Source organism: Danaus plexippus, chromosome 7, assembly GCF_018135715.1.
Source record: "Danaus plexippus chromosome 7, MEX_DaPlex, whole genome shotgun sequence".
Lineage (NCBI taxonomy): Eukaryota > Metazoa > Arthropoda > Insecta > Lepidoptera > Nymphalidae > Danaus > Danaus plexippus.
The window spans coordinates 1,817,710-1,842,005 of record NC_083541.1 but is presented as its reverse complement, the minus strand read 5'-3'; the positions used below and the strand labels follow the sequence as shown (position 1 = coordinate 1,842,005).

Here is a 24,296-nt window from a genome sequence, read left to right as displayed (position 1 = left end):
TTTATAATAAGCTAGTTGTTTCTAGTGTATCAAGAAAAAGAAATTATCGTATCATTTAAATTTTTTTTTAATATGTGTCATAATTAGATACAAAAATAACTTCGTAAATATGTAGAACAGATAAAACGTGCTAAGTTTTAACCGATGAATGTCAAAATGTCAAAACTTCTATCACAGTCAAAAGTCTATCACTATCAAATTGCGATCTACGAGCGAGTACCTGCCTAGTGCTTATTAACACTTTTTTTTATTACATATTATGACCTATTCTTAAAGTGAAAATCGTTTGCGGTATTGTAGGAAAATTCTATTCCAACAAAATATGTAAGTATCAGTTATCATTGTTTAAAATATTGTAGTTATTTATAATTTTTCAAGAACTTGAAAGGTACATATCACTATTCTACATTTGTATTTTTATTACGCAAATATATTTTTCTGTGATTAATTCCCTAAGTCACTAGCCTCATTTAAAATATTCTTTTTTAAAATATTCATAAATATATAATGATATTATTTTTTTATGTTTAACCCTAAGTAAAACAAATTCTAAATTAAAGATATTGCGATCACTTGCTCTACCCCTGTGGTTATAAAAAAAAAGTAGATATATTTTGAAAATATATTTGTTCATATTTTATTTATATATATATGTATTTTGAATATAAAAATAATGTTTAAATGGTATTTATTTTTATAGATCTGGATATGTTAGTAATAAAGATAATACAAGGTTTATTAAGACTACTTTAATATTACGCTTTTTCAATGCCAAGCTATATATTAGACACTTATATAAATCAATGCTATTGATTTATATAAGTGTCTAACGAAGATTTAACATCTATACATATAAACGAAAATATATTTGTTTTGTAATTATCAAAATAAAACCTCTTTGCTCATTCTTTGTGACGCAATGTCTATAAAAAAATCTATCTGTCTTTTTAAACATCCAAAAGAGTTTCGACGGTGTGTAAAATAATAAAAATTTGCGGCAAAAGTCGCTGATAATAAATAGTTATGAAATAAAATACAATGAGTCGTTACAAACACTCTATTACTATAGAAAATGCTTAAGGATAACCAATATATTAACTGGCTACATGAGTACGTTGTCGAAACTCCCAACAACATCAAGCTATAATTAGTTTCATAATCAATAGGAAGTCATTGCGCTCAAAAAAATAAGAAATAAAATATTTTTAGGTCTGGGAGATAAATCAGTTCTGAAATCGTAGCAAAACTGAATTGAAATGTCACTCTCTCTTCCTCTTCAATAAATAATGATTTCGTCGACTGACGAAATTTTCGAGGACACGATTTACAATGTACAGTGTGCACTTAAGGTACAAGGTTTCCTAGTTTTACTTCTAAAGATAAAAAAGTAAACATATATTTTTTTACATGAGATATAAATACTGCATATTACGTTTAAAACGCTTTTCAAAATTAATAAAATCACCGTAACAGCCAGTTTTTAGAACTTTATATAAAAATACTTTTCTAAATCATAAGTTGAATGAACTTTGAATAAAAATGAAACTATTTACACAATTCCAAACATTATAAGCGTAAGTCAGAAGCATTACTTTCTTGATATATATAATTATAAATAAGGCTACATAGTCTCAAGGCTGTGCCATGGTACAAATAAATTTGTAATCCAAGGTAAGCACGAATACATTAAATCTCTTTGCCCAGTTAATCTTGCTTTTTTACTATGACTTTTGAAGACTGTAAATTTATTATCTGTGTTACCGTTTAAACATGTTGGCTTTATCTAATTCCGATTTTACGCGTCGTCCTTGTTTTACATTTTTTTGCATAAAAAACGAAAAAAACATTTCGGTGACATTTAATACTTCTCCCTATATACATAATGAATATATGTAATAATTTAAAAGACATTTTGACTAATAAAAATATATTAGGTAATCCAAAATGAAATTACTAGCAAGAGAGTTAACTCTTTAATTAACCATTCCTCTCTGTACATTAAACTCACGACAGGCAAGTGATCATTTGCATGATCGAGATAAGATGGTGATCATTATATCTTGGTTACAAATATTATGTAAATTCTTCATTGTGACATAATTTATTAAGATTTTAATTACAGACATTGAATATTTTTTTGTGTATTATTTATCGTAATAAACAAACTACGTTACCGTAAAGATTCAAAATCCATTCTGTGCAAAAAGTTTTTAATCCAACAAAAAAAAAACGTAGGGATTTTATTTCGTCATATGACCTCCATGTTATTTGTATAAAAAAACTAGAATAAAAAGAGATCAATGCTGGCACACGACAAACACACTTATAAAACAATCCATAGATTTTTTTATAATTCAAATAATTATGAGCAGTGATTTTGAAAAGTTATAAAGTTACGAAAGCTATACACTTGCCATTGAACTCTTTGATAAGCGTCTTAGAGGTCACTGTGACCGGTTTAACTTCAAAACACAGGCAGTGTTGCATCGCTCGTTTAAGGGGACGGAGGTGTTGTGTTGTGAACGTGTCAAAAGGTATTATATTATTAGAATTATTATAAAGTAGAGCACATATTCTTCATATTTGTCTTTAATGACCTTCACGAGTAATTACTCGTCCTATCCTAGGTAATGTTATCTCCACGAGTCTTAATTAACATGTATGTAGGTACAAATAAAATTTATGTGTATCTGTGGTAAGAACTACGAGAATGGCATTGTGTTTTAAAAATGTTCATCAAATTTTATTACCAAAGAATTTTTAATTAAATTTCAGGAAATCATAAAATTTATAACAATTGTTATTAAAATTCCGGTGATGTAAAAACTATGATATAAATTCGGTTATGATGTAAATATTGGAATCGGTAACATAATTTTTATCAGACCTTCGTGGGGTTTATATTGAAATACATAATAAGGTTAAATTCAATAACGTGATATAATGCGTGGCTGTTTATCTAAGTTTGTAACGGTAAAATTAATTTAAAAAAAAAAACTGCCAGTTTATTCAAACTGGATTTTGAAGTAAAATTAAAAGAAATATTTGCTTGTTTTTTTCGTGATAGAAAATTTTATACCTAATGACAAATTTGAAATATTTTTATTTTCGTAGCTTATATACGTTGTTTCAAAGGTTCATTATAAAATCATTTTAATATTGTCGTCTCCACAGATTTAGGAACAAAAACATTGAAATTTTTCTTGTTTTGTTAACAAATTATAATCGTACTAAGAGTACACTATTGGGACCTACTAATCTTACAGATGTTATGAAGACAGTCTAATCCAAAATGTTAAGATCAAGTATCGCTTGAAGCTTTACAAGTACGTAAAAATATTCAATTTCAATTTAACTATTCATTAGATATAACTATTATCTGGGAAATAAAAAATGTTATTTGTGTGATTAAAAAGATTACTATGCAATTAAATTTAGTTCTTATCTAAACACAGCTAGCGTAATATTCACACACGTATTAAGGTATATGGATGGAATACTCAAAACTCTAAACATTTAGCTTGACGACGCCACCTGTGGTAAGGATACTGAACTAAAATAAATTCCTGATTACCCTCTTACAGGATTCGCGAATTTGTTAGACTTATCGACCTGGATGCGAATAACACATTTTTTTTCCAGAAATGAAGTTTTTATCAAACATAAAATCCCATGCAAATCTATTCAGACGTTCTTACTCAATATTCAATATTACACTATTATCCATAATAGATAAAGAGTTTTATAGTAACCTGTTATTACTGTTTAAATAATATTTAAAAATAAATATGAATGTAATGTTTGTGTGTGTCCCGTTTATAAATTCTAAACATTTTGGCTCTTGAGATAAAAATATCAACTGAAACTCATAAGTTACCAAACAAAACATCTGATAAAAAGGAGGCTAAAGTAAGTCGTAGGTCCTTACGCTCCTATAAAAAGAATATATGTATGTATATTACAACTATTATGTATGGATATACATTTTTTTATATTTCTTTAATGTAATAATACTCTTTGGTATACTCTTATTATTAAAATATTATATTTACTAACATTTATAAACAAGTAAAGCAGGTTTAATTTGGTTTTGCGGTCAACATTCGCTTTATGGTTGCCTGTAGCGGGTTCGATGCCCGGCATTGACATGTTTTCAAACTTGTCACGGCCATTTTCCTTAACTTAAGTGTAAACGTATTTTTGCTTATAACATAATTGAAATCCAAGTCTTACAAATGCTATCTAATATTAGGCTGCGTATTAAAATATAGGCAGTATATATAATTAGATTAAATTAGATAGGAAATGTAAAGATAAATCTTTAAACATATAAAAAGATATGCAAAGGAAACAATTGTGTGTAAAAGATAATGACTGCATGAATTATAGACATTGGTGTATCTGAATTTTTATTATGCGTGTGTGTGTGTCAGTGTGAGTTTGAGTGTGTGTGTGTGTGTGTGTGTGTGTGTGTGTGTATCTTCGTGCTGTCTTCATCTTTGATTGGATTAACAATTGAAGGAAACCTAACTGGTAACAAATGTAATCAAAACAATAAAATTGTTTCAATTCATCCAGTAGGGCTGTGCCACTACAATATGTATATATTAATTTTATATGTCTTCCACATTAATATATTATTAAATTACTTGTTCTTAGAAGATATACTCTAATAATAACGGTAAATAAAATTAAATAAAAAAAAATTACGATCATTTATGTTATTGTCATGTAAAAAGATAATGTTATAGTAAAATTAAACAATAATGTATTTAATATTATAAGATTTAATGTAATCGAAAAAAAATAATAATCGATTGTTTGTGAACCCTGTTCAAATGAATTCCGTCTATTATAAGTCTTCGTTTGAACTATGAACATTATACATTTATATATATTTTATTATCTCAGAGTTTCAAGCATTGATTTTAATTATTATAAATTATAGATAATTAACAAAAAAACTTGCAATAAAGCGAGAATAGCTACTTGATCATTTCACATTAACTGTCTTGTAGAAGTACCTTATTTTTTTTTTCACATATGTGAACATGTTCAGCACTAATTTGATAACTTGGCAAATATATTAATGTTTTTGAGCATTAAGTTAATGTCAAATTAAACTGAATATAAAACAATATTAAAGTCCATAATAAAAAAACACACACTAAAATTATACGGAACTTTAAAAAAAAAGCGAATTAACATTTCTTTGATATTATTAGTATCAATCAATGAGACCGTTTCTGTTTGTTATACTAAATCTTATCCGGTGCAAAGTACGCTGATATAATGACAATAGCGTTTATCATTAACATATATTGGAGACTACGTAATTATCTATGTTTTTAAATTAAATTCTTTTTTTATAGTTTATGTACACAAAGAATCTGTCCACACCCAGTTTGACTATGGACTCCGAAACCGCTAGGGATTTTTGAGGTCAGAACTTGAGTTATTCTAACACGAATGTCAAATATATATATAACATCCAAATCCCTTGGAAATGTTAGCACAATTACGTAACATATACAAACATACATTCATTTATAATGTATGTAATAAAAATGTATAAAATGCTAACAGCACATGTATCCGCTGATTATTCTTATATTATCTATTTAATTGACAGATTGTACAATTTTGAATACTTTCGAACTGACACTCAGACAGAAAGACGATAAAGATACTTTTCTCAGTCACTCTTCGTATTTGTAACACTTATTCAAACTAAGTTTATTAAAAAAATATTAGTTCAAAATAATATTCCCTATACAAAATTACAGGGACAACATTTTAAAGCTAGTTTTAAAAAATACAAGAAGCATTAACTCAATGAATGCATCTGAATACATTATACAAGTTAAAGTACAAAGGGTTAGTAACGTGTGTAAATGACTAAAATATACATTGATATAATTTATGCTCAAGAATATTATCATAATTAAATTTAATTTATAGTAATACATACGATATTCATATTAATTCTTAAATTGTTAAATTAAAATAAATAAAAAAAATATTCCATCAATACATATTATAAAACAAAGTCCCATGCCGCGTCTGTCTGTCTGTCTGTTCGCGATAAACGGAAAAACTACTGCACCGATTATCAAATAGTTATCACCACTCGTTAGCGTGATTCTCGAGGAAGGTTTTAGTATATAATTTGTTAAGTTTTTGTATTTACTTGAAGATTGTCGAAGATTGAAGAAGTTGAAGATGTCGGGAATAAGAGCCGTCTGAGAGCATTTAACGAAAACGCTAAAGTCTTTGAGATACAACAAAATAATATATGATGGATTTGTGTACTTTATATAGGTCTACAGAAAAGTCCGCGTAAGCCTATCTTAAGGATAACATACTATATTCATATTACAACTTTTAAAAATTGGCATTCCTTAAGAGTTTATTGGAAAGCTATCTACATAAAAACGGCATTAAGTCTTATCAAAATAAATTACTTCGTTTTCAAGCCTACGTCAGTATCGGTAAATTACTTTTCAAATCACTTAAATCAGGCGCACCATTTGAAAGTTAACATAAGTTTAATAATCCTCAAAATTAAATAGGCTATTTTACATTTATTGTAAAGAGCCTGTGCGAACCTGGGGCTGGTACCTAGTTAAATATATAATACTGTTAATTAATAATCATTACTTTAGTAGTATTGTAAAAACAAAAAACAATCATAAAATCTATTTAGTATAAGATCAATGGCATCACAATTTAAATATTACATTACGTTACGTTAATGAACGGACTTCAAAATGGAGGAGGTTTTATACAAGCATTAACGATTTTCGCGGGAACGCAAGTTGATAATGAATTTATATTTTATAACTAATTTATAAATATTTTTTTTAAAGAACATTTTTTATAATTATTTTAAATATATATATTTTTACCTTTTTGCGATGTATCTTAAAGTATGTCTGTCATGAAAAATCTTTATTCAATACCACGTAGTTACGTCAAAAAGTTCGCGGAATAGGAGTTATGATGGGGGAAAAGCGTCACTATCTTTTTGTTCTACTTATCACGCTCCCACCAAGTTCCATAAAAATCAGGTCATTATTCAGTAAAATATAGTTCAATAAACAAGTGAATTCGGAAAAAAATTTGAATCATGGAGAAAATTGAGTTTCAAGCACGGATTAAATTCCTTACCAAGCAAGGAAAACCACCTCAGATTATTTTAGAAGAGATAACTTATGTTTATGAAAACTTTTGCCCTGGCAAAACCATGGTTTACAAGCGGGACAACCTCTTCAAGAAAGGCAAAGATTCGATTGAAGATGATCCGAGGCGGGGCTAAAGAATGTTAAAAATCTTGAAAAACTCATATCCGAAGGTACCTGTTTAAAGAAGAAGCAGCTTGCAGAAATGATAGGATTGTCAACAACCAGTTTGAACATCCTACAAGGTCATCTTGGCATGTCAAAGGTGTGCGCAAGGTGGGTACCCAGAATGCTTACGGCATCACCAGAAACAGCGGTGAGTTGAGTGTTGACGCGAGTTTTTGTCTCTTTGCGGTGAGAACAAGAACAAAGTTTTATGCCGGATTGTGACTGGAGATAAAACTTGGGTTCATCATTATGAGCCTGAGTCCAAACGGGACTTCATGCAGTGGCACAAGAAGGGCACACATCCCCCAAAGAAATTCAAAGTGTCTCCATCGGCTCGAAAAGTCATGGCTACTTTTTGTCCAGATTTACATCAAAGTGATTATTATTTATTCCCAAAAATGAAAAAAGAGCTCCGAGGGAAGAAATTTTCCAGCGATGAAGAGACGAAGAGCGCAATTTCTGCCTATTTCGACGACAAAGACAAAAAATTTCTTTTTTCGAAGGTATAAATAATTTAATTGGTCGATCGATTGAGGTATAAATAAGTTAATCGAAGTTAATTGATATGATAGATTTATCGATCGTAGATTTTCGGAGTATGTTCAAATCTTTCGTTTGTGTTTTATTCATATTTGATTTCACGATAAGTTGAATGGATATCGTAGAAAGATATTAATTTAACATTGTTTTCAGTTTTGTGTTATTCAATGAATTTACATCGCAATTGTATCGAATATTTTTTTTAAAAATCAATTGCGATCTCGTTTCTGAGAATATTAAATAACTAAAACCATTACAAAATAGCCGTTATGTTTGACATTTCAATGCGCGGGAAGAATTGTAGAAGTGAAGAAACATAATTCACAAGTACAAATACATTTAGAACACAAAACAATAATAAACGTAATACTTCCTCTTATTTTTAATTTATTTTTCGAACAATAATCAATAACATTGTTTATCTTATACGTTTTGCTTATATTCCAAAATTGTTGTTTTAAAAATTCACTCATCCATCATAATTATAGGATAGCATTAAATAACATACAAAAAATTATCAGTCACGAATGTTTATTGTGTGTCATCGACCTTACAATTTATTTACCTTTTTCGTTATCAAGTTATGATATATTTTTGATAATCCAGAACACCTTTATATGTACACCACATTATCAAGATTTTATTGGTTGAGATAACAATTAATTGTAATATTTGATAATGTTTAACAAAAATTTTAAAAATAGAATATAACATAACTTGTGCACATATTGTTTTGATAAATTTTAGAATTCGTATGTACTGAGTTGCTTCGTTCATAATTTTTATGATTAATAATACCATTATTATTTATCCTCAAAAAATAAATGGTTTGTTCATAATTTTCCTCATTTAAGTTCAAATATATTTATTTATTATAGATGGCAACACAGAAATGATGTAAGAAACTTTTTTAATATTTAACTAATTAAACTTTTTGAGTATGTATTACAAATCATAAAAGTAATGAATAATTTATTAATTATTATTTCTATATAGGTATATTAAATGATTGTTACATAAATTTTAAATTTAAATTATTTGTATTCGATTGTTTCAGATATCGATCGAGGCTGAACGAAACGAAATCGAGAAATCTAGTCATTTTTATTACAATAAAATATACAGTAAACTATGATATAGAATTATATTAACATATAGCGTTTAAATAATATTGTACTTATATTCGTTAGTTAGCTTTATAAGTGTTAAAAATGCAGATACTTAAAGCAAGGTATGCCATAAGGGCGACAACCTCACACTTACAAGCATGGAATTCTGCGAGAAACAGGAATGCAACTACAGTAAGTTGAAAATTTTGTTCATTGTTATAAATACTATTAGATTGTTTTAAACTATGGCTTCATTCTCACTGGAATCGTGGAATATTTGACCAATGTTGCTTCTGAAACTGTCAGTGAACGTCAAAATTAATTGTGCTGTCAAAACATCAACATACATAGACTTCAAATATTTCGTTCAGAAATCTGTGGCAGTTAATAAACAGAACTTTGAATGTAATTTTTTGAGTTTTTAAACAGAAAATACGTTTGTTTATATTAACACAACAAAAACATTTGAAAGAATTCTAATGAGTAGTATAAAAACCTATTATTTTGGGCATTGTTAATTTATTCTAAAAGCAAAGTGACAGTTTTATATAATAGTTGCACTAATCCTTATTCTGTATTATAATTACTTGACCGATTTCAATGAAATTATATATAATGTATACCTAATGGTTATGAAAAGATCATACCACCAGTTAGTTCAATAAAACACCGATAGATGCTACGTTTTTTAATTCATAGCTTATCACCATTAAGATGTAAGGGGATATCTCCATTAGATACGTCTTTTTATTGTTTCGATGGACGAATTAAAACTCTTATTTGAATAGTACGATTTATTTTTTCTAACAACACTATATTACTCTGAAAATTTTGCAGAAATCCAATATTATACTTACATATTTAATTCCAGCAATCAAAAACCGTAGACTACAAGCCCATCCGTAGCGTGCTGGTTGCTAATAGAGGTGAAATAGCCATACGGGTGTTCAGAGCATGCACGGAGTTGGGGATTCGATCAGTCGCTATATACAGCGAACAGGATCGACTACAAATGCACAGGTAGATTTTATTTTAGTATAACATCTGTGCTTTAATTAATCTATACTGTAATAGTCTATTTTGTAAGTACTCTAAACTGTAATTGCTCTGACTGTAAGTACCTACTCTATATTGTAAATAATTGTTCAGAGATTTCTCTATTCTGTAAGTACTCTGTATCTAGTATAAATGCTCTTTGCTAGTACATTTACATTTAATGCTTGAACAAAAAATTTTACAAATTACAAGCTTATCGTAGATATAAACTAAAAATATATTTTACATCAGGATAATTATATCAAATAATTAAAAAAAACATATAATGAGTTTGTTAGCGGAACAGCTGAAATAGCTACCGGATCTCATTAAATTACGTCAGTTATTAGAACTCCTTGTTTCATGACTTTTATTCATCATATTCCTAACATATATCCTGTAATTCGACGAATATATAACTCCAGACAAAAAGCCGACGAATCCTACCTCGTTGGCAAAGGTCTGCCCCCGGTAGAAGCATACCTGAGCATACCCGAAATCATCAGGGTGGCCAAAGAAAACGACGTAGATGCTGTACATCCAGGATATGGTCTGCTCTCAGAGAGGTTCGTTTGTAAAACTTATATGTATACATTAAATAAAACTAATATGTTGGAAACGAAAATTCCTTCTCGTCTGTCCGTTGTTACGGTTAACGATTGTAAGACAGTGTTCGTCTCATTTCAAGAAACAATATGATTGAAAAACTAAAAAGACAGATTAACAGTATGACTATATTTTAATTAAGTTATTAAGAATGTATCATTATATGTATATTATGTATCTTTATATATAAATATTTTTTTGATATTTCCTCAACAAAAATATTTTTTTTGTATTTTAGTAACGTAAATGATACAATAGCGACATTGAAAGGCAAATAATAAATTTCTTATAAAATTTTGCCCATTTGGATATGGAACAAAATATGCAGTCATTATTAAGAATGTGGAGACAAAAAAAAAATCAAAAGATAAAGAAATTATTGGATATTTATCTTTGCCACACTTATATTTATAATAAATTAAATAACACATAAAAAAATTTCTAAATTACGTTTTTACATTGACGAACTAAATATTTAAGATGAAGTTCCAATAAATAATAGAGATTTGTTCTCAAACTCTTAAGAGATTATCATTTAGTTATATGAACTTTATATTTATTAGATTTTCATTTTCATTAAACTCTGTATATATGAATTTAATTTGAAATCGTTTTAAAATACATTAGTAACAATATCTCGAATACAAACATATTTGTTTTAAATGACCTTCGTAACGGCGATTAGAGCAAGACTATTCGATAGACAGCTCCCGTCTTAAAACAAGGTCGAGAAACTCCAACGTATCTAATTAGTTAAGGTTTTTGACTCGATTCTTTATTACGGTATTCGAATTTCAAAAAATATCTTCTTTTATTTGAAAACGTAGAATATTTTATATTACGAGAGTTTTTTTTTTTTTGTTGACACTGGCATTATTTTTTTTTGGCCTTTTCAGTAATGGCAACAGTTTTATTTAATAAGACAATATAACATTGAACGGTTATGACTTAATTGGTAGTAAAAATAAAGATTTTGTTGCTTAACATAGACTATACGTATATATGCGGTATTAGTGTTGCATTCAAAATGGCGGTTACAAACATTTTTTTGTGACTTGAATACAGATTAGTACAAACTTCAACTGGAACACTTTGGAATAAATTTGTTGCTATAAATATCTTAAAAGAATTATTTTACTAAAAAATATTCCATAATGATATCTAAGGTTTTCGCGTGGACTCGTTTAATTGAAACTATTTTTTCGGATACTACGCGTTTTTTATTATTTTGTATCCCGACGTTTCGGTTCCTTTACAGCAGTGGTTCCCAAATAGTGGTCCGCGGGATTCAAAATGTGGTCCCCGAACGAATTCAAAACTCTTTGAAATTTTATTAATGATTTAAAAACACATTTTTGTTGATACGAAATACATTAGTTTTTTATTAAAGTTTATTTTCTTAGTCATTCACTTTATCTTTCTTTTCGTCGTGGTCCCATGCGAACAACAAAGAATACAAAGTGGTCCCTAGTCAAGAAAAGATTGGGAACCACTGCTTTACAGCAACCGTGATCGCGGGGAGACGAGATGAAAGTGTCTGGTGAAAAACTCAGTTTCTTTTAAAATATATAATTGCCTTCTTAGTGTTATAAAAAGTAGGTATACTAAATAATACTTTGGGGTGTGCTAGCCAATTTTTATATTTGTCAATGATTTAACATTTATGTAGTGTTATTTATAACAGAGGTACTACTTTTATAAGATTTAAAAAAATATCCAGGTGGTTATTAAAAATCACAAATATTTCGTACAAATATGTTTATGTGTATATTAAGAAAAATAAAATAAGTCGAATAACGGTAATGTAGCTCAGGAACTTAAAACAAATATGTATGTATCTTACCTTATCGAAGAAAGTATTTAGTATGTGAGAATCAGAACTTCTGCATCACTGAACACGTGTCTACTTTTAATTTTAGTCACTCCGCGAACCCAGTTTATCCCATACAGTATAGAAAAAATATTTTAATATCATGAAAAGAATAAAATTCTCTGAAACCTTCAATTAAAAATTATTTTGAATTATTATATAATATACTAGTGTATACATAGTTTGCTTTTAGTTTGACAGCTATACACATTTTTATTCTTCATACAGATCAGACTTCGCGGAGGCCGTCATTAAGGCAGGGCTTCGTTTCATCGGGCCCTCGCCATTCGTTGTTCAGCAGATGGGGGATAAAGTTGCCGCTAGAAAGGCCGCCATTGAAGCCAGTGAGATTTAATATTTTGACAGTTGTCTTCTGAGACGTCATTTAAAAATTTAAATGTTTTCTTTGACATAGAATTAACAGAATTAAATTCAACAATCAAGTTATTGACAAATTGTTCCAAATTTAAATGTTTTGTTAATACTGAATTGTACAAAATAAAATTTTACAATTAGGTCATTAAAAAGTTGTTCCAAATTTAAATGTTTTGTTAATACCGAATATTACAAAATTAAAATTAACAATTAATAAATATCCCGCACTGTAGTGTTTTTCTTATAAATGTCTTATATGGTAACTTAATTTTTCTTTGTATATAAGTTTTATTTAAAAAGCTTTCTTGTATTTCAGAGGTCCCAATCGTTCCTGGTACCGACGGTCCCATTACGACGAAGGAAGAAGCTCTCGAATTTTGCAAACAACATGGTCTCCCTGTTATATTTAAGGTACATTTCACCAACTTTTTTTTAAAAAAGTACTTAACACATAAACCGGCTTTTATGAAAATTCATGATAATGATAAACAAGTACCTAGAACTAATGAGTAAAAGTAACTTAATGAGTTCCAGAATCAATCATAATAATTTTTACAACTAATCTCACAATGCAAGAAACTGTTTACACTTTAAGTGACGAGGCTAAATCGACGAGAGTAACCATTGAGGTTTCGTTGGTAATCCAGTAAAATCTATACCGGGAACATTCCTTTCAAAAAATAAAGCCCTTTACACACTAAAAAAAATATCAAGATTTACCGTGCAATGTATATTTCTGATCTGCAGGCGGCCTACGGTGGTGGCGGCCGTGGTATGCGAGTGGTCCGCGAGATGAGTGAGGTGGCGTCGTCTTTCGAGCGAGCCTCCTCTGAAGCCTTGGGGGCCTTCGGGAACGGATCCATGTTCATAGAAAGATTCATAGAGAGACCCAGACATATTGAAGTGCAGCTTTTGGGTAGGCTCTACCATATGCTGAAATACTACACAAAAACAAAATATTGCGCGCGGGGTCCCTCGAACAAGTGAAACTTAGTAATGTTGAAATAAAAACAGGAAGGGGTAGAAATTATTTTTTTTAAGGAATTTTTATGTTTCTTCCATACAACTTTGTTAACTTTACTTGTACACAATTGATTGCCCACATGCGTTCGAGCGCCACGAATCCCCTTTCGCTCTGTCTCTTTTTATCCCCCCTCCCAGGAGCGTTAAACGTTTAACGCAACCTTGTTGGAAGTCGCACAAGAAGTTTCACTTCAAAAAATAAAATCAGTATTTTGAATTAGAGTAACGAACTGACATTCTGCGTATTAAAACTTCTAAAAGGACTCAAATGTTTTTTCATCCTATTTCATGAGAAATCTTCACAGACTGTGACTTTGAGAATTTATTGCAAAATCGATTCTAGGCGACAAAGCCGGTAACGTAGTGCACTTGTACGAACGAGACTGCTCGGTACAACGGCGACATCAGAAGGTTGTTGAAATAGCGCCCGCCCCTGGACTAGACCCTGAGGTCAGTGAACTTTTTAGTGTAATAAATTCGAATAAATATTATTCATCGTTTCCAAGAACACTGAACACATCTCATAACAATTTCTAGCTTGTTATATCAATAAAAATAAACAAAACATTCTTGATATATTTTATATTAAATATACGTAAATTAAAAGTTGCGACGTTGCGGGGATTGGACGTTCACTTCCCGCTCATTATAATGAATTTTTTATCCTATATTTATGAAATAATTTTTCATTGTTATATTTACTTATAAAAATGATCTCTATTTAATATATAATATGTTGATATACAGATTCGTAATCGCATGACGGATTGTGCCGTGCATCTCGCACGCCACGTGGGCTACGAGAACGCTGGCACGGTGGAGTTCCTCTTAGACGAGAAAGGAAACTTCTACTTCATAGAAGTCAACGCTAGGTAAATATACCATCAACAATGTCCAACGTAACAAGATAATTATTGTAAATAGACTGTTTTGTATTGAGATATTATTATATAAAAAAATAAATAAATAAATGAATAAAGTTGCTTTAAATTACGTTGTGACCGGACGAAAAACTATTAAAAGAAATTTACTACTAACTACTAAAAGAAATTTATATATTAATTCTATAATTTCCAGATTGCAAGTAGAGCACACAATAACAGAGGAAGTTACCGGGATAGATCTCGTCCAATCCCAGATTAGAGTCGCCGAAGGTATGACTCTACCAGAGATGGGATTGACCCAAGATAACATTAAGGCTCAAGGATACGCCATACAATGCAGAGTCACTACCGAAGACCCCGCCAATAACTTCCAGCCTAGCACTGGCAGGATTGAAGTATTCAGGTATTAATAGGAACTATGTCTAGACATCTGAATTATGGCATATATTGATATGTACACACTGAATCACATTTTGCTGAATATTTTTTTAGACTATTTTATGAATAAAAAGAAAAAAATTAATTTGTAATGTTCTGTGACAAAAGGCATCAGTTGTTTTAATATTATTTTGAAAATCGTTTTGGTACGATTTATTTTATTTTTACTGTCAAGTAACTTGTAAGTGGAAACGAAGCCTTATATGATAAGGCAAAAGGCATTCCATAAGACATCCAAAATTTTATGTGAAAAAACCTGTTTTTACTTTAACCAGATCTGGAGAAGGTATGGGCATCCGCTTAGACTCAGCGTCGACCTACGCTGGCGCCATTATATCACCATACTACGACTCGCTTCTTGTTAAGGTCAGTTACACACATATATATTATAATTAAAATTAAAACTTAGAACACATTAACTTGCCTAGCTAGTGTTGCCCGATTATTTTTAATTAAAATTAATTTAAAAATGGCATACCAATAATATATTTGAAAACATTAATTTTTAATAATATTCAGGTCATCTCCCACGCCCAAGACCTGTCTTCATCAGCCGCTAAGATGAATCGAGCGTTACGAGAGTTCCGTATACGAGGGGTCAAGACAAACATACCGTTCCTACTGAATGTGCTCGAAAACCAAAAGTTCTTGAACGGTATATGCTGTTTGATGCTGGCTTAACAACTCATCATTTCCATCTCACCAATAAATTTCTGACAATGAAAGAATTCCTAAATATCAAACATGCAAATGTTAAAAAAAATAACTTTTAGTGATTAAAATAATAAGTATCAAAAATCTATATAAATCCTTCAACAGGAGGTATTCTGATATTCTTACAAATATATATAATCATATTTTTTATTATACCAATATGAACTAATTTCTTCAGACACTTACTTCCCTTCCATTTTTAAATCACGCATAAAATCTCTTGACTATAACAACTAAATCTCTCTCTAAACTACTAAAACACCTGGACTTGCTCAGAACCAACATCAATTGATTCTAAGAACGTACTTCGAAGGCAGCCCTAGTGGGTTCGTCTCAAATTTGGTTAGGTAGAGAGAGGAGCTTGGACGGTGGATGTGAGCGTTTAACGCATTATATAGGGACCCCTTAAACCTACACCTGGGTCGCAAGTCCCAAGCACAGTTGAAGCTCCTCTCGCTGCAACGATGGACCCGGCACCCGCACGGACAAACCATTCAATGCTGAGAAGTTTCGTGTCTTAAATGTACCAATCACACTTGTTTGCTGTTACAATCATACTAATTTTGTTTAACCAATCGCAGGTGATTTGGACACGTACTTCATAGACGAACACCCTCGCCTCTTCATGTTCAAGGCGTCACAGAACAGAGCTCAGAAGATATTGAACTACTTGGGATATGTCCTCGTTAACGGCCCGGCTACACCGCTCGCAACTAAGATACCACCATCGGACGTCAAGCCATACATACCACCGGTACCGTTGGGTGAGTTTTTTTTGGACGTAACTTACAAATACCCCCAGGGTAGGGGTTAAAAGATTCATGATTGGTGATTTCCATTTGTAACATTGAATATCTAATTTCTTGTTGGCCCATTTGAATCAAGTTAGATTTTTTTTTATGAAGAATTGCACATGTCTGAAATGAACCACATTAATATATTATCTGTGGCAATAATTATATGTGTTACACACTAACACTTATAAAATGACCTTGACATTTATACCTTATAAATTTTAATTTGCTATAATTAGGTATTCCTAAAATCGTGATAAAATTAATGTATTTTGTAAATAAATTGGAATTAAATATCTAACAGAAAAGAATCGGTAATTACGTAAATATTTAAATTGTATGAATTTTTTTTTCAGACGGCTCAGGGCGTGGTAGGTCAAAACTCTGTAAAGCATTTCGCGTACCTTTTGTATTAATTTCTTCTTATTTCTCAGCTTTTTAAGGCGCTAGGCCTCGCCACGGGCTGGTTTTCGTTTCAGGTCAAGGGTTGTGGCCGGTTTCAGATAACGATTCCATCTAAATATTTAACAAAATATTTATTTTTTATAATTATTAGTCTCGGAACCTGCCACACACCCGACAAACATATGTGGAATATTTACCATTTGTGTTGTCTCTATGTTCACTAACAGACATCGTCATATTTTATTACTTTCCGCCATGTTTTTTTTTTTGTTGCACATCTAACCTTTGCACACATTTTTTTTTTACTAATAATATTTTTCAGACCTTTCACCCGAGGCTATTAAAAAACAAGAATTGACCGGCGAGAACGTAGGTAAGACGAGAAATCACAGTTTTAGTTATTTTTCATTGGCTGCATGATGTTGTTTTTTTCAATGCATTCTTATAAATCGTTTATTTTATATTAAAATCTATACAGCCCACATAATTTGAAAATATAATAAATTTTATCGTACTTTACATATAGGTTTAAAACAGCCAGCCATTTAGGTGCAGGAACGAATAAAAATTATGTTTAATATAAAAAATATATAAGTATGGACTAATTATATATTTGCTATTTCAGCGGTCCAGCCCCCAAAGGGCTTTAAGGCGATCCTGAACGAAGGCGGTCCGGAAGCCTTCGCTAAAGCGGTTCGAGAGCACAAGGGTCTATTATTAATGGACACCACATACAGAGACGCTCATCAGTCCCTCTTGGCCACCAGAGTTAGATCCCACGATCTTCTTACAGTGTCGCCATATGTGGCCCATAACTTCAGCAATTTATACTCCCTTGAGAACTGGGGCGGCGCTACCTTCGATGTGGCTTTACGGTTAGTATGGGATCGCGACATCAATACCAAAGGTTCCTATGCACATAAAATACCTTGTGCCATTGCCAATTATTATTTACAAGTGATAACTACATTCTACGCCCATCAATTGTTCACGGGTTATGGAATAAAAAGGAGCAATATTCAAAGCTATAACAATAAAATGTTGTAGTAATCCATGATCCAGAACAAGGTATTCCCAAATTTTTAAACGTACAAAATATGTTTAACTATTTGGATATTAACAAACGCAATATTAAGGTGTGAATTATGAATATAGTCATATATTTATTTAATAAATCTTTCTTTTGTTTAACATCAGAACATATTTCAGAAACTTATCATATAACTATACAGAGCTTAAAGATACATAGAACATTTTTTATTCAGATTCCTTCATGAATGTCCTTGGGAACGTCTCGAAGACATGCGTCGGTTGATACCAAACATCCCCTTCCAAATGTTACTCCGCGGAGCCAACGCGGTCGGTTACACCAACTATCCAGATAATGTCGTCTTCAAGTTTTGTGAAATGGCTGTAAGTATGAAAGATTTTAAATAGGAACATTTAAAATTTAATAGGAAAAAATCTCAATCAAAACCTTTATCATTCAATTCATTCTTATACAACTCATTAGACATTTGCGACGAGTTTCTTAAAGAATTCTAAATTTTTTAGTAGCAGCGCGTATACAGAAACAAATATTTAACTTTTCGCACCTATCCTATTTGACTTTGGACTAATATTAAGGCGATTTTTTTGAGATTTTATTACTAGGTCCAGATTTTAAGAAATGAACATAAAATTTCAATTCCCACTCAATCCAGATGTTGATTGTATCAAAAAATAACGTCAATTACCCTACCGTTTCCATTTTATTGATATTTTTTGGTGTCAGATTCCAGTCAATTAAAAATCTTGAAAAAAAAATCCAATCCACAAAACAACTTCCAGGTGAAATCCGGAATGGACATCTTCCGTGTCTTTGACTCCTTGAACTATCTGCCGAATCTGATCCTGGGCATGGACGCGGCGGGCAAGGCCGGGGGGGTGGTGGAAGCTGCCATATCATACACCGGGGACGTCTCCGATCCGAACAAAACGAAATATAACCTGAAGTACTACTGCGATCTAGCTGACGAACTCGTCAAGGCGGGGACACACGTCCTCGGCATTAAAGATATGGCTGGACTTTTAAAACCGCAGGCTGCTAAGTGAGATTCATTTAATTTATTCTTATAAATGCAACAGTATGGGACTAGTTTTTCGTTCTTATATGTGTTCCGGATTCAATCCCAGTTGTGATTGGTCTTTGAGCACTGAGACAGTTTCGGCATCAACTTATCTTGAGAGAAATTATCAATCATTTAACTGAGCTCTAATAAAGCAAATGTGGACCGACGCTTTTTTATACAGCAAAAAGAAACTTTGCACTCAGCAGAGCGCGGTAATGCCGCTTCATGATCCCATTTAAGGAAGACACTTCAGCTAATTTTTCTTCACTATATGTGATCTAGTATCGATTAATTCCTATCTATAGTGATATATTTCCAGACTTCTGATAACCGCTATCCGTGATAAGCACCCATCCGTGCCGATCCACGTCCACACCCACGACACTTCCGGTGCGGGCGTCGCGGCCATGTTGGCGTGCGCTGAGGCCGGAGCTGACGTGGTCGACTGCGCCGTAGACTCAATGTCCGGCCTGACTAGCCAGCCCAGTATGGGCGCGCTTGTTGCGTCCCTACAAGGAACCAAATTGGATACAGGTGATAATCATAATAAAATCTTGGCAGTTTAAATGTGACGTCAAATAGAGGTGATGACGTCACATGTAAACGGTAATAGTTGATCCGTGACGTCATACGCTTCAACTATGTGACATAACACATTTATACCGTTCAACAAGGTTTAGCAGAGGCTATTGGTATTAGCAGACCTCATTACAAATGGTACATGTTACATATCGTTCGAAATAATATTAACTAGAGAAGTTTTTAAATCCATTTTTAAATGCCTTACATTGTAAATTTTGTTTTTTTTTTTTGCAATATAAATTTGACATAGAAACTTTTTTTGAAAAACAGATTATCTTGGAAAACATAATAAGGATAACTCATTAAGTAAAGGGAAGACGTTATTCAATAAGGCGCGTTATGAAGCCAACACCATCACCTATCGACCATTTTCCTATGACCACTGATCCTCCAAACACCCTGTATATATACACATTTCATAAAAAGACTTCATTTAGACACGGACAACAGGATAGCATTGAGATATAACCAAGACCGAATCTAGCAAATGTGTAACCCTAGTCATAAACATAGGCGATATGTTTCAGGTATACCTCTGCAGACCGTATCCGAATATTCAGCTTACTGGGAACAGGCTCGCACTCTGTACGGGCCGTTCGAGTGCACCGCTACCATGAAATCAGGGAATGCTGATGTTTACATAAACGAGATTCCCGGCGGTCAATACACGAACCTGCAGTTCCAGGCCTTCTCGTTGGGCCTGGGAAGTCAATTCGAGGAAGTGAAGAAGGCCTATAGGTAGACTTTTCCTGCTTATATATTGTTATACTTAGGTCGAAAAAAACTATAGTAGTTTTATAGGTCTTGCAAAAAATTTTGCTGAAATTCACTTAATGCTAAACTTCTTATTGTTTTCTCATTCAATTAAAAAATTGGACCGATTATATTTTGTTCTTTTTCAGGGAAGCGAATCTGCTCCTGGGGGACATTATTAAAGTGACTCCATCATCGAAGGTAGTGGGTGATCTGGCTCAATTCATGGTTCAGAACAAACTGACCGCTGACGACATCAGGGCGAGGGCTGAAGAATTATCCTTCCCCAAATCAGTGGTCGAGTTCTTCCAAGGAGCCATTGGCATCCCTTACGGAGGTTTCCCAGAACCCTTAAGGTACATATTACGTATAACTATGTTATTAAAATAATATATAAAGGCAATACTCATAGAAAATTCTAATACACTTAACGGTCTATACATTTGTAAGAATTCAATAATAATTATAAAGAAAAATAGTTAAATATTTAGATGTATTTTTATTCAAGATAATCATAAAAGTAATACAACACTGTACTCTTAAATTAATTCCCACTGCTGTAATATAACATAACGTATATGTTAAAAATCAGTCCATACAAAGATAACATATTTCAGGTCCAAAATCCTCAAGGACATGCCAAGGATAGAAGGCCGCCCGGGACAGGAACTGCCGCCGCTAGATTTTGACAAACTAAAGGAGGAGTTAAAGGAGTCTTACCCTGAGGTAATGAAAGTGATCACTTGATTAGTGAATTTTGAACGTGATGTTGCATTTAATGACGTCATCTTAACTGTGCCAAAAAACACTTAGACTCTCATATCCGAAATGCTATTGTATTAAAAACATATATTTATTAAGCGGGTATATTCAAATTAATTATGAAATAGTTCTCGTCGAATGTGAGTATATTTTTAAACAACTATTTTTTAGGTCACAATTAAAAATTTTAAAAGTTATTGATACATGGGACCTAAATATATATATATATATATATATATATATATATATATATATATATATATATATATATATATATATATATATATATGTGTGTGTGTGTGTGTGTGTGTGTGTGTGTGTGTGTGTGTGTGTGTGTGTGTGTGTGTGTGTGTGTGTGTGTGTGTGAGTGTGAGTGAATCGAAACTTATACAATAGTTTTTTATCACACGTCAAATTCACTCATAGAAAACAATTTTATAATCTCAGAACATGGCAATTAATATAGAAACAAGAACACAAGTCCCACAATACTAACTATATATAACACAACCAGATCACAGACCAGGACGTGATGTCATCGGCGATGTATCCTCAAGTGGCGTCAGACTTCTTCCGTATCCGGGATAAGTACGGCCCAGTCAAACACCTCGACACGAAGACTTTCCTCGTTGGTCCGGCGGTCAGTATGAGACATACCAATACAATATTAGTAACAATTAAATGTGAATTCCCATTGAATAGAATTTAATATCAAATATGTGAGTAATTTTTATGAAACCTATCTAGATGCTCTATCTCTGTTATCCATAGTTTTTTTGCTGACCATACCTAGATAAATATATCTTTGATGATTTTACTCCAAAATCTATTGTTCAGTCTAACGCTGCAATCGCTAGTCAAGACTCGAGTATAACCATTATTTTACCCCCAAAAAAATATCCTCTTTATATTTTCGTGATTATTATTTATATATAGCTTTTTGTGTAAAACAATTTTTCAGTCACCCAAATTTTCTTCACAACTAATTCAAAAGTTTTAAACAATGTCAAAGTATGAAAATATTGAAAATAATTCCCATAATTTGCTATGTACTTGGCTAGTATATTTTGTATACCAAAATAATATACACGTACATTGTAACACAATGTCTAAATATTATTTTATTGTAGACAATGTAAGCTCAATACACATTTTTTACCCCAACTCTTGATCACCAGAATATATACTAATGTATACACTCTTAACATTCTCTCAATAGGTCGGTGAAACCATTGAAGTTAAAATCGAGAGAGGCAAAACACTGGATATAAAAACATTAGCAGTATCCGAGGAAATGACAGCGGCCGGTGAGAGGGAAGTGTTCTTTGAACTCAACGGACAGCTGAGATCTGTGTTCATCAGAGATGACAACGCTAGCAAGGTATCATTGTATTTGTTAATACTAGCATAAGTACATTAAATACTTATTTATATGAGAATAAAAAATATACCTAAGATTATATTAAATAATAAGCTCTCATTCAGAAATAACCACAATGGCTTCCAAATTTTAAGGAAATATAAATTTATATAAAAAATATGCATATAAAGTTGGTGTCATAGAAACCTTGAATAGTAAAAAACCTTTTATTCACAGGAAATGAAAATACATCCGAAGGCTGTTAAAGGAGATAAGAACCAAGTCGGCGCGCCCATGCCGGGGACAGTGCTAAGTAAACAATTAATCGCTATATATATATATAATAATACATAGTAAATATATTGGGACTAATATCAGACAATTATCAAGGAATAATACCTGGAAATTCATTAATATGTATGTACAAAATAATCCTATTAACTATTATATATATTATTTTAATTATTTCCAGCTCTTAAAGTTAAAGAAGGCGACCACGTGGAGAAAGGCCAACCAATAGCCGTTCTGTCTGCCATGAAAATGGAGATGATAGTACAAGCGCCCCGCGCTGGCACTGTGGCCAATGTGGCCATCACTAACGGACAGAAACTGGAGGGCGATGACCTCATCTGCACCCTAGAGTAATGCCAGCATATAAAACCATAAAAAATGCCTTAATAATACGTCATTGTTTCTCATGTCTAAAATGTGTTAAATTATGTCTGCTTACATATGAAATTAGGTATGTAGATAATTTAAAAAAAATATTTAAATCACATTCAATACTCTAAACCATAAATAGCGTCCAAAAATCACAATTTTTTTATTTCTGTTAATTTATCTTTAATTCTTTCCGGAGTGATGAGGGTAAATGTGCAATTGAAATGTAGACTGTGATAAAAATGTTGCAGTAAAACTTGTTATGGCTGAATACGGTAGGGTGTGATAATAAAAGCACAAAATTTATTTCTTAAACTTTACAATGCTTTGTTCCTATACAATGGAATGATAGTGGAACGGTCTTATTATGATGTTTTAAACATTATAAAATGATATTATAAATTATATGAAAGCGTCATCAGAAAACATGTTTCCATATTAATGACTGTCAACTATTGTTATTAGAAAAGACATTTTTATACACTTATAGAATTAAGGATACAATATTCTCAAATATGTCGTTTATCATTTTGTTATCTCTGTGTAATATCGGTGTGCTTCCGTTTCTTGTTTTTTTTTTTTTTTATTTGTTATTTTTGCTAATTTTATAAAACTACTATTAAATAAAATTTATGAAATTGGTGTGTTCTCATTTTAAATTATTGCATTAATTTTATTATATACTGCCTGATCCTGCAGGTGACTATTTTTTTATGAAACTTCTTAAGCGCAGAGATGCTTTTACGCAGAGGAAGTGAGAAAAAAAGATACACAAATGTAGAAAGTAGGAGAGAGTCGCTAAATTGCTATGAAGTTAAGTAAACAGTGTGAGCGTCGTGAAATTAACTGAAATGTATACTTGTTGTTCTATATTAATTTATTAATAATATTCATTACTTTCGTTCAGTACGATGTTTTCAAATTTA

At 31.5% G+C, this 24,296-nt stretch overlaps 1 protein-coding gene and 1 long non-coding RNA gene across 7 annotated transcripts; one reads left to right on the top strand and one right to left on the bottom strand.

Annotated features, from left to right (window-relative positions):
• The first annotated feature begins 169 nt into the window (after positions 1-169).
• On the top strand, positions 170-24,008 carry LOC116770509 (pyruvate carboxylase, mitochondrial). 6 transcript variants are annotated; one of them, XM_061520818.1, is made up of 27 exons: positions 195-324; positions 5,373-5,442; positions 8,947-9,190; positions 9,870-10,018; positions 10,459-10,599; positions 12,738-12,853; positions 13,201-13,295; positions 13,632-13,800; positions 14,251-14,357; positions 14,655-14,779; positions 14,985-15,194; positions 15,505-15,595; positions 15,749-15,884; positions 16,525-16,707; positions 17,094-17,108; positions 17,465-17,515; positions 17,768-18,017; positions 18,408-18,555; positions 18,973-19,232; positions 19,573-19,787; positions 20,363-20,573; positions 20,738-20,944; positions 21,206-21,314; positions 21,865-21,990; positions 22,570-22,731; positions 22,948-23,023; positions 23,183-24,008. In XM_061520818.1, the coding sequence occupies exons 3-27, from the start codon at positions 9,101-9,103 to the stop codon at positions 23,353-23,355; spliced, it is 3,615 nt and encodes a 1,204-aa protein (XP_061376802.1). In that variant the 5' UTR covers positions 195-324; positions 5,373-5,442; positions 8,947-9,100; the 3' UTR covers positions 23,356-24,008. The 6 variants fall into 6 exon arrangements, with proteins under 6 accessions (XP_032517893.2, XP_061376803.1, XP_061376804.1 ...); XM_032662002.2 differs by lacking the exon at positions 5,373-5,442 and having other exon boundaries at positions 170-324; XM_032662001.2 differs by lacking the exons at positions 195-324; positions 5,373-5,442 and adding an exon at positions 2,420-2,534.
• Positions 16,746-17,626, bottom strand: LOC133318745 (uncharacterized). Its single transcript, XR_009752515.1, has 3 exons — positions 17,340-17,626; positions 17,142-17,253; positions 16,746-16,860 (listed from the first exon to the last, which is right to left on the bottom strand). It is a non-coding gene; the product is annotated as an uncharacterized LOC133318745 (long non-coding RNA).
• Positions 24,009-24,296: the final 288 nt, after the last annotated feature.

Excerpts from the sequence above, each read along its gene's own strand:
- LOC116770509 (XM_032662002.2), top strand. The coding sequence starts at position 9,101 with ATGCAGATACTTAAAGCAAGGTATGCCATAAGGGCGACAACCTCACAC. Across the intron at positions 18,556-18,972 it reads TCAAGTTTTGTGAAATGGCT|GTGAAATCCGGAATGGACAT; the intron begins GTAAGTATGAAA and ends AACAACTTCCAG. Across the intron at positions 20,574-20,737 it reads GAAGTGAAGAAGGCCTATAG|GGAAGCGAATCTGCTCCTGG; the intron begins GTAGACTTTTCC and ends GTTCTTTTTCAG.